This window comes from Siphateles boraxobius, unplaced genomic scaffold, assembly GCF_051911475.1.
Source record: "Siphateles boraxobius isolate OS27281-9 unplaced genomic scaffold, OSU_SipBor_1 22, whole genome shotgun sequence".
Lineage (NCBI taxonomy): Eukaryota > Metazoa > Chordata > Actinopteri > Cypriniformes > Leuciscidae > Siphateles > Siphateles boraxobius.
Window position 1 is genome coordinate 26,621,984 of NW_027508833.1, and position 12,103 is coordinate 26,634,086.

Here is a 12,103-nt window from a genome sequence, read left to right on the forward strand (position 1 = left end):
AACTGCCTCGTGTCCCTCAGCCAATAAAATGATTCAGTTAGAGTTAGCCACTGCTGGATAGTAAAAGTTGGCTGGATGGAAGAGATTTGCTGTGTGCTTGCTAAATTAGCACAAATAACTAAACATTCCCATAGTAGGGACAATTCTGTCATTATGTATTCACCCTCATGTATTCACCGTCCATTTGATATTTTTTTGAGTAAAAGACCAAAATGTCAGTAATTATTTGCTGGAAAGCTTACCCCTGCTGTAGTAGGTTTGAAACAACACAAGCACCAGTACAACACAGTGAACTTTTACGAAAATAAAAATGAAGATCCTGAAAATGGGTATGAAAAAAAATGTATGACTTGTTGCTGGTCTTGGTTGGGTTGGTGTGTGTGTGTGTGTGTGTGTGTATGTGTATGTGTATGTGTATGTGTATGTGTATGTGTATGTGTGTGTGTGTGTGTGTGTGTGTGTGTGTGTGTGTGTGTGTGTGTGTGTGTGTGTGTGTGTGTTTGTGTGTGTGTGTGTGTGTCAGTACCTGGTTGCTCTTCTCCCCCTGGCTGTGCCTGTTAGAGTCTGGAAAGTGTATGTGACAGCCCGTCTCTTCCATAACTCGTTTGATGTTATTCCCTCCTTTCCCAATAACATGCGAGTGTTCTGTGTGTGATACGTCCATCTTCAGGGTCACACGATTACTCTGTGGGTTTCAAAGGTCGTAACACAGCATTCATGGAAACCTTTCATAACTGAATTAAAATCATTTAACCTTGTTCATAACTCTTTAGTAGACTGCATTCAGATACACTGACGTTCAAACGTTTTTCCAAAACATTTTAAAATGTTCAGTACATTTTTTTTTAAGTCTTTAAATTGATCAAGAGAGACAGAAAAGAAAGAACTTTCTATTCATTAACAAATCCTGAAAAAAAGGAATCACACAAACATATTAAGCAGCACAACTGTTTTCATCATTGATGATGATAAGAAATGTTTTTGAGCACCAAATCAGCAAATTAGAATGAGTTCTGAAGGTTCATGTTACACTGAAGACTGGAGTAATGATGCAAGAATAAATTACATTTTAAAATAATTTATATATATATATATATATATATATATATATATATATATAAACATTATTTTAAATTGTAACATTACACAATTTTACTATAGTATTATAGTATCTTCTATCAATAGTATCTTCTGATTGGTGTAGCATTTCATAGCCGTTTTGCTACATATTTTGCCAGATTTTTATTCTTAAAACAAGAAATATTTATGCTGAAAACAAGAAAAAATATTTCTCAATGCGGTAAGAAAAATAAATATTATATTTAAATAAAATAAATAATTTAGCCTTTAAAGATGTTCGTATATTAACAGCCTTGTACTGGGAAATTATAAAAAATACTGACTGTTTTTAAAGTGAACCCAAAAAGACCAAATTTTTCCTGCAGCTACCATGACAATCACATGTTTAGTGCTTACCTTTGTGTCAAGAACGGACATTATTGTCTCTTTGGCCTCTCGCACATCTTCCCTCTTTCCGCTGACCTTAATATGTGGATCTGTGAGGAGAAGAGGAAGAAAGCAGATGAGTACAGGACAAGAGAACAAAGTCATTCATTAAGAAAGGTGCTTCACAACACAATTTGCGCTATTTTTTTACACAATGAATTAAATCTGGTTTCAAAACCAGTGGTCTCAAGAGTTAACACTTTTCTCTTTAAGTTTTCCACAAAGACACCCCCAACATACATCATGAGAAATACAATTCATAGCTGCTTTACTGCTGCTCTCTAAAAATAGCTCTAGTAGTGTAACTTGGAATTCTGTTTGTCTCTACACAAATTCTCGTACTTACTCACACCCCCTAAAACACTCCCACAAACTGAAGGATTTGGACCTAGAAGAGCAGGGGGGATGAAACAGGAAGGATCACTGTCTAACACGCGTGCACACACACACACACACACACACACACACACACACACACACACACACACACACACACACACACATATATAAATTGCACTGTTATTGGGGGAGGTATTATAGTAATACCAGTAGGGGTCTCCTAGTCCAGCCCACCACACTATCCTCTTCCTGCCATGTGGTATTCATCAACTCCAGCATGTGTGAGTTTGTGTGGGGTTGCATGTGTGGCATGTGTTATGAATGGAGAATGTCTATGCATGTCTGTGAAAAATCTCATAGTTCATGCATGCATATATACGGTTATTATCAACACCAATGTCTGTCTTTCATTTGAAGTTCTCAATATAAGGGTGTATATGTATAAACAAACACATTTACACATATACTACACACACACACACACACACACACACACACACACACACACACACACACACACACACACACACACACACTCATTCAAATGTTTGGTCAAAAATATAGTAAAACAATAATATTGTGAACTGTTTTCTATTTTATTATATCTTAAAATGCAATTTATTCCTGTGATTGCAAAGCTGAATTTTCCCCAAAATCATTCTAATATGCTGATTTGTTGCTCAAGAAACATTTCTTATTATTATCAATGTTGAAAACGGTTTTGAATATTTAATATTTTTGGTTTAAACCATGATCAGTTTTCAAGGGTTCATTCATTTGACATTCATTTGACAGAAATATTTTGTAACATTATAAAAGTCTTTACTGTCACTTTTGATCAATTGAACGTGTCCTTGTGGAATAAATGTATTAATTTATTTCGAAAAAAAAAATCTTACTGAGCCTAAACTTATGAATCGTAGTTTATATATTCATATACAAACACACATAGACACGGTGGCTGGACATGGCTTCAACCAAGTCATTTATTCCTGTTGTCAACCAAACTGTCTGGTCTCTCTACACTCCAGTTGAGAGTGATTTTGTTTTGTTAGACAGCCTCATTTAAAAGTGCTTTACTGACTCAGGACAGTGGAACAGACATCTCTCAGATTGATAACATCTGTTACAGAGGCCGAAACATATAAGAAGGAAAAAATAGAGAGAAAATGAGAAAACAATTTGAGACCTGGGAAAGTAAAATATAGTTTAGCATGTGAGTCTAACCATTAACCCTAACATTGACCATTATTTACAACAAGATCAACAGGGGACTTTACAGAAATACAGAAAGCAGGAAAAAAACAAAGGAGGGAAAATGTGCAGAGATTGAAAGAAAGAGAGATCTTGGGCACATCCAAAATGACTGATTCTGAAGAAATATGGTACTTTAAAGGGGTCATCGGATGCCCATTTTCCACAAGTTGGTATGATTCTTTAGATGGGTATTCATGTAAAGTTTGTAATATACTTTGGTAGAAATTCCTCAATGGTTGTGTAAAACAACAACCTTTTTACCTCCTCAAAAACAGCTCTGTTCACACTGTTTAAATGATAATGAGCGGTGAACCTGATTTCACCAAGTACCACATGTTCCTGGATCAACATCGTTGTTGATCCTGGATCAACTTTCCAATTAACCAATCAGATTTGAGGGACAAGTTTACAGTTTATGTCAAGTTTAGGCTTAGAACCAAGGTGAAGTACTTAAACATCAGTGTCATTCACCTATCATTACCCTCTGATTTTAGAGAAAAGTTATGGGTAGGGTTAGGTTTAGGGGTAGGGATTGGGTAAGGACTACATTTTGGGACAGGAATGTTGATCCAGGATCAACAAAATATGTTGATCCAGGACCATGTCTTACTTGGCAAAATCACGGTGACCATAATGAGCAACTGCTCCTCCCATCCCTCTCTTCCATGGTGGGTGCTGAGGGCAGAAATATGCTAATACGGGACAGTCCGTCAGTGGTCGTGGGCGGAGCATGAGCATTATGACATCATAGTGCTCAGAAAATCCAAATGGCCTGATTATTGAGAGTGTTTAGACTTTGAGGATTAAAAAGGATTTTTTTTCATTGTATGGTGGTTGTGTCCACACACTGCAAGGAATCATTTATATGCAAATTTTGAATTTGGCATCTGATGACCCCTTTAAGGTCAGAAACAAAGTCAGAATGATATGCACATTTGAATTATTTTAATTTACAACAAATTACCAACAAATTAACTGTTTTAACAGATTTATAGCTATTAAATGGTGCATCAATTTATTTTGGGGGCACTAGACAATATGGCAGATGTCTTGGACTTATACTTAGGCCTAGTAACGTGAACGCTAAAGTAAAAGTTTGCGGCCGGTTACCAATATAATTTTACAAATGTTCATTAAAAGTCAGTTATGATCAATTTAGACGAGAAAAATTGTCCAATTTTTGCTGTAGATCTTATCATGGCAGCCCCCATGAGGTGACCTGCACCATGTCAAATAAATCAGCATTTACTAGGATACTGATAAGACAGTCTTCATCTTATGGGAGTGCACATAATTTCGAGCAGGATTATTATTATTATTCATTTCTTTAGGGCTTTTAAAAAAAAAAAATACTGAGTGCAAGGTGAAATGAACCTCCAAAAACACACTCTTCGAGTCTTTTAGGCATGTGGCAATGAGCCACATAAACAAAAATGTGTGCAAACTTTCACACAGGCAGGCAGATAAGCACAAAAATAGCTTCACAAAATATTAGCTACAAAAGTACATTCATATATCGTCAGTTACCTGGAAAAGCACAAATTAAGAAGAGCCTGTCATCTTTTGAACAATACTAACGAGAATTACAGCAAACTGGCCTGTCTTTTAAACATTCAAGGTAGCAAAAAATATTAACTTCTTTAGAGAGACCTAATCCATCCAGCTCCATGTCACTCTTCACCCACACTAGATTCGGTTTTGCCTAGTGTTGCCAGATCCGCTCACATTAATCATTTAGGAAAACCCTTAAGGGCCTGATTACGTTCTATGGCTTTTTAAAGCCAATATTTCGGTCTGAACTGTTGCCACAGAAAATTAGAGAACTTACAGACTTGCTATACCTAATCTCTGCTACACAATCAGATGTTAGTTGCCACTTACGTTTTATACAAAATGGAAATGTTTTGAAAGCTCACAAAGGCTGCATTTATTTGATCAAAATACAATAAAAACAGCAAATACTGTGAAATTTTATTACCATTTAAAATGCCTTTTTTTATTTGAATGTATTTTAAAGCATAATTTATTCCTGTGATGGCAAAGCTGAATTTTCAGCAGTCATTACTCAAGTCCTCAGTGTCACATGACCCTTCTAATCATTCTAATGGACCATTTTCACGGACTGTGATGATGAGTTTCCACAGTTGTCAACATCGCAAACAAGTTTATCATATTTCATTTTGAAAAAAAATAATATAATGTATTTAGCTATACGTTGTTTAATATTAAACTGTAAATAAACAACAAAAAAATTAAATAATAACAATTAAAGCTACCGCAAGTGTGTTTCTAATACAACAGCTGAGGGACTGACAGCTAAATTTAACATCTTTCTCTCTTCTGACTGCCATAATCAATCTCTTCATATTTTCCCTCTTTTGGAAAGTCATAAATATCATGATTTTTTTCATTTGCTATCGGAGCAAATGGGTATACAAAAATAATATGTGCTGCTGTCTCCCGTTCACTGCTATAGGCTAGATGTTTACTCAACTATGACAACTTCTGCTTCTGAGAGCCCTAGACATGTGAAAAGGTTACATATGCCAATATGAAGCTCAAGAAACATTTCTTATTATTAATGTTGTGCTGCTGAATATTATTGTGCAAACCATGATACATTTTAGGATTCTCTGAGAAACAGAAAGTTCAAAAGAACGTTTATGTGAAATAGTTTTTTTTAACAGTATAAATGTTTAATGTGTAATAAAAGTGCTAACTTACTTAGAGAAAAAATATTCCAAAAAGACTCCAAATATTTGACCAGTAATATATCTTTGATCAGGGAATGAAGAACATGCAGTTCCTATATGGAAAATCAATGTTGGGCATCTATCGAAAATCTTAACTACCTTTTTAAAGCTGTAAGATATTCCAAACAAACAGCCTACGGACAGACAAAACACGATTGTGATACTGAAAAAAGACAACAGGATACCAACTGAATATAACCATATTCTATGTTAGACACAGCTACTTGTGAACAGATTGTACGTTTATGCTGTGTGACTAGCGCAGAGACTTCTGCCATAACTACTGTCTGTCTGTGTGCGTGTGTATACCTTTTTTGGACTTTGCTCCAATCTTCAGTTTGGACGGCCAGGCAATCTGAGTGTTTGTTTCATCCATGACCTAAAACACAAAAAATTAACATGAGTGGATGCAAATGCAATGTAAAACACTCAAATATGCATTCAAAACACATTGGCTTGCTACGCTAATATTAGCAAATATACGTTTTGTCATTCTCAAACACACAAGAACTTTTTCAGTTATGCTAAAATATTCACACTGACAGAAATGTTCAAGCTGTTTTAACAGAGGCCTTACAATCATCGCTCTCTCTGGCTAAAACATGCCCTACTTTCTCAGTTTCACACACATATACACACAGCTGGCTCCAAAACCTGTGAAACATGTAACAGCCAGTTGGCAGCGTGCCTTTGACAGGCCTAGCGTGCTAACCAGTAGCATATGTGAAGGAAAAGAGAGTAAAAGCAAGAATGGTAATGCGTTTTGTGTCCATATAAAATACACAAAAAAGAAATGTATGGTAATTTGCAAGGTAAATGAATATACAGGTTCAATGTTTTACAAAACTCTGCCATGATTTTGCCTGGAGCTCAATCCTCCTCTGGAAGAAGGCAGAGCGCTTCACTATTTTTAGTGGTTTTGTCTTTCATGTAAATTAATTTTTTAGAGAAAACCCGCAACTTTGGAAACACTCCTTTGTCTCTATAGAAAACACATTTATTTACCCGTTTTGTGGCAGACTCTATCTTACTGCCTTTAAAAACCTCTTGGCTTTCATGGTCAGCAAGGCTTTACTGTACAGCAGTTCTCATGAGAAGTTTTGGCTACAAACCCAATTTCTTTCAGGAAAAAAAAAATCTGAGCATGAAACTGCAGCAATTATATATATATAAATTGATCAAATCCAAGTGAAGTTTTCCACAGGACCTTTAGGAGAATCTCAGCCTCTGGGCTAATAGGCTACTAACTAGAATTTATTTATTTTGATTTATATATTTATTTTAAATACACGTGGCATAGATTTGCACCTGCTCCTCAGACAGATTGACTGTATATACTATAAGCAGTCATTTAGGCTACTGACTTATTGCTCATTTATTGTGAACTGGTCCCAGTAGTGAACTGAAGACGGCATACGGAAGTAAACATGCAGGCCACTGAAGTCAGCACTTACATATGCATTTCTAAGGTCATGGAAGCTAGTGAATTAGTGCAGAGATAACAAAAAAGACGCAGACGAGGAAGAGAAGCAAAGCAAAGTTTTTCTTGTATAGTTTTCAGTCTAGTTTTGCTTGTATAGAGCGGTCACCGTAATAACAGCGGTATAATAGCTCACCGCCCCTCTATGACTAACTTCGCTGCCGTCTTCTGTTTACAGGGTGACCAAAGTTACAGTATGTAAAAGCTTTGAAATGTCTTCCATCAGTGCAGAATTGTGACGAATGTCGATCTGTTGTAAATACGTCAAGTGACGTAAAAGTCGCACTCATCCCGATATGACTGTTCAGACAGATGTCACATTGCAAAACATCAGACCTGTCTCTGTTTTCGGACCACATATTGAAAGCTATGTTCAGACAGCAGGTAAATGTGGCCCAAATCGGATTTTTTTGCACACATGTGACTCAGATCAGTTTTTCTCATGACAGTGTGAACGGCACAAACCACATAGAATCTGATCTTTTCAATTCCAATTTGCGCCACTTCCAAAAGTGGTCCTAAATCCGATACAGGTCAGATGTTTTGCAATGCGACCTCAGTCTGAACTGTCATACTGGAATTCATGCGACTTTAACGTCAGTCGAAGGCACGTTTCTGGTAATCCGAAAGACCTGGATTAGACGGTTCAGGTGTGTTTAATTAGGGTTAGAGCTAAACTTCACAGGACAGTGGCACGCAGGATTCGTCACAATTCTGTGCTCATGGGAGTCACTTCAAAGATTTTACATACCCAAAGTTATCAAGACAGTTGCGAAAGGTAGTCATGGGGTTGACAGTGATGTGTCAGAACTATATACTATATATATATATTGTACTATATACAAGCAAAACACAAGGGCTCGTATCATAAAATGTTTAAAAACTCTGCTCTCTTTTTTCACATCCTCGTCTTTGTTTTTTATATTGCCTGCACATAAATTCACTGGCTTCCACAGCAGATCACACTATAATAAATGTGTAATCACCTCCATGTTTACTTCCATGAGACAGCGTGCTGCGTCTTTTTATCGTTTTTTTTTGTACATGTGGGTCACTCCTGGACCATGATCTGTTCACATTGGAATCTCATATTGGCCACATTTAAAACAACAATGTGAACAGCTATACAAAAATATTCAGATTTGAGAATTAAATTGGAACATAGCCAAAGTGGCCTAAATCAGAATTGAAAATATTAGATTACATGTGGTTTGTGCTGTTCAGTCGGTTATGAAAAAACTAAACAAAAAAACACATCTGAGTCACATAATAAGAGCAATAACAAAACATTTCGGATTTGGTCCACTTTTGCCTGCAGTATGAATGTATTCTCATCCATACCACACAATCTCTTCAATGGACCTTAGAAATGGTGGGCAGAAGTGAATGATGTCATAAGACAGTTACGATCATGCACTTATTACATGTTTACACCCAAGCCTGCACATGCTCGTGCATAAACTGGGAACATTCAGTCACACGCGCTATTCTAAAATTTACGGCCCATACTTTTCCATGTTTCATTAGTCTTGGACCAGTGGTTCAACAGCAGGCTTCAGTTTTTATTTTGTTTTGACACCCTAAAGGACAAAAGAACATGAGAATGTTTTTTTAACTTAGAGGAACAAGTTTATTAATCTCTCCAGATCTTCTTAATTCTGTAAATTACATGCACAGCTGTGACACATCCTGTGATTTAGAGTTGTGAAATTACGGCTTGAAAACAGCAAAGTTCAGCAAAGCTACAATAAAACAGTAATGTTCACATCCTTGATACAGTGTGCCTGAATGAAGCTTGCATTTACTTCTATATTACAACATGCAAAAACATTACAAACATCTTAACACAATGCTGACTATTAAGCCATTAAACTATTTTCTGTCTTTGGCTTTATGAAATTACAAGCCTTTTTCAAAGAGTCCGAAATTCAGGGTATCATGTTTGATTTTGCATCATTCTGCATATGTGACATGATGAACAAAAAAAAAGGCTATATCTTATGTTCTTTAATCATGTGTTTTTATGTCTTGCAAACGTAACCACTGATTTTATGAATGTATTGTACCATGTTGTAAAAAATTATGCTGATTTGAATGTCACCAATGTAACAATATGTAACTAGCTAACAAAGAAAAAGCTGGGTAACAATTTATTTTACAGTGTTATTGTTAGATATGTTACATGTAGTTACTATAGTAATAACTATAAATTATGCATAATTACATGCAACTAAACCCTAATCCAAATATTAACCCTATCGTAAGCACATGTTACTTAATATTACTCAATACACTGTAACGACACCTTAAAATAAAGTGTAACCCAAAACTGCAAGAAACAAAATGTATATACAATACCAAATATAATTATTATTTTATTGATATATTATATTTGTAAATAATAGTAATAATTATTATTATTATATTTTTTCTTGCAGTTTTGCTATGTTAGATATATACACTACAGTTATAAAAAATATTTTTATGAAATTATTATATTACTAATTTTATCCAAAGTCACTTGTAGACACTAGAAACTAGCCACTTGTAAGCTAAAAACAATGTAACCTTATGACTGCAGCAGTAGAAAAAGCCACACTGTAATATTTGTCTGTACTTTTCAGTTAAGTTTAAGGTGTTTCCATTAAGCAATGCAACAACGCCAAAACTCTCTACACTGATGACCTTGAACCAAACGAAGACACAATCAAACATGCCTGAAGGAAAACTGAACATTTTCAGATTGGATGAAAAGGTGAACGGTGCTTAAAGTTTGTACAGGCAGAGAGCCAGATCCCATTTCCATTCTGTGTGTTTGTGTTGTGCTGCAACGCTGCTGTGCATTCTATAGGTCTTTATTCCCGACCTGCTCTCACTTTCTCTCTTGACTGCTTTCTTTGGCTCCGATCTGCAGATGAGGGAGATTTCTGACAGACCACACAGCAGTTTTGGGGTTTGTGGTTTATTTTTGTGACTGACCAGCACATACCTCTCAAATGGGTCAGACGATTTCAGAAAAATTGGGTTAGCTATACATTTGAAAATGTTACTTTCCTATTCCCCCACACCCAATATCATCCTGACACAGGAATGTATACACCCACCGTTAACAGGAGAAAGAGTTTCAAACGCCAGTGACTTCAAAGTACAAGAGTCACACAATCTCTGATCTTCATTAAGTCATTAAAAATGGGCACAGTGATGGAGAGCAGAGTGTTTATATTTGACAAATGATGTGTATGAGAGAGTGCACGTGAAAGAGCATGTGTATAGAGATCTGCTTCCTGTTTCCTTTGTTGGTTCAGCTGAGGAGCACTCAGGAGAACAAGCAAAGAAAAGAGGTGTGAGGGGGAGAAAAGGAGGGAAATGGAACAAGGGAAGGGTTGGGGAAGCCTTTACTTTCAATGGAGGCTAAACTGCACAGGTGTGCACTCTGAAATAAATAAAACAGAAATCCATTACAGACATTGCAATATATTTACTGATCTGTAAGATGGGCTCTTAGTGGCACATTAGGAATTAAAGGGATAATCTACCCAAAAACATTTCTGTCATCATTTACTCACCTTCATGTTGTTCTAAAGTTGTATGACTTTGTTTTTCATTGGGAACCAAACAACATTGGAGCCCATTGACTTCCATTGTATAAAGAAAAAAACTGACATTTCTCAAAATATATGTTGCAAAAAAGGAGAAAAAAAAAAGTCATTCAGGTTGAGAACAACACGAGGGTGAGTAAATGATGACAGAATTAAAATTTTGGAGTCAACTAGTTCTTTAACATGGTGTTTGGTTTGACAGACTTACATATTTTGAATATATAAAATCACCATTCAAAAGTGTAATACTTTTTAACTAAATACTTTTGCAATAAAAAGATCAAAAGTGAACTTTTCAGCTTTCTATTCATAAAATAATTCCAAAATAATTGACATTTTAAAATGATTTAAAAAGTATATTAAAATAGAAGTTATTTTAAATATTTGTACATGTGAAAATTACATTTATAAAAATTCAATAAATAATACATTTAAAAAAAATTATTTCAAAATATTGTTTTCCAAACCCAAACTTTTGAACAGTATTGTATATTTATTTGACATTTATTGATATTGAAACGGTAACTATGCCAGCAGAAGTGTAATTCTCTGTCATGTTAGATTCTGTTTAAAAAAAAAAATTAGTGAATTTTGAGTAAATGCAACAGTAAAAGTACAGTGAAGAGAGACTACCGCTGTGGTGACGTTTGAGAAAATTATAATGATGGAAATTGGAGACAAAGACGGACACAGAGACAATGGCATAATTCCAATCCCTTCACTGCAGGGAAGGGAAACTCAGCAAAAGTTTTAATCACTGAAATGATTACTCAACTGCCTAACTCCCCCCAAAAATACAACCCATGTGTCACCACCATCAAAATCATCAGACATTTGTGTGTTTCCTCCATTTATCTCTGCTTGTGGCTGATTCTCAGAAAACCACCATCAAATATACACCGCCTGAAAGGACAAAATAGTGACAACTGCTGGACAGAACAAAGTTGATAATCCTTTTTTGATAATCCATTTCACTTGGCTGTACGTCATAATAATCTGCCACTACTTCTGTTTCATTGTGACTTTAAAAAAAAAAAAAACTTCACATGCATACCAATCCGCAAACTGACAATAAAGTGATTCTTGCGTCTGCATTGTTTACACATGATACATGTTAAACAGAATCATCAAGTCTGCTGGTATTTGATCTCTAACAAAGATTAATTCTC

General features: G+C 35.6%; 1 protein-coding gene across 4 annotated transcripts in view; it reads right to left on the reverse strand.

Moving 5' to 3' along the window:
• Positions 1-12,103, reverse strand: part of bicc1a (BicC family RNA binding protein 1a) — a 34,289-nt gene that overhangs the window by 12,731 nt on the left and 9,455 nt on the right. For all 4 annotated transcript variants that reach the window (XM_077239367.1, XM_077239368.1, XM_077239366.1 and 1 more), the window contains exons 3-5: positions 6,165-6,234; positions 1,477-1,556; positions 527-685 (exon numbers count right to left, since the gene is read on the reverse strand). In XM_077239367.1, the coding sequence (XP_077095482.1) occupies positions 527-685; positions 1,477-1,556; positions 6,165-6,234 (309 nt within the window). The remainder of the gene's footprint in view (positions 1-526; positions 686-1,476; positions 1,557-6,164; positions 6,235-12,103) is intronic.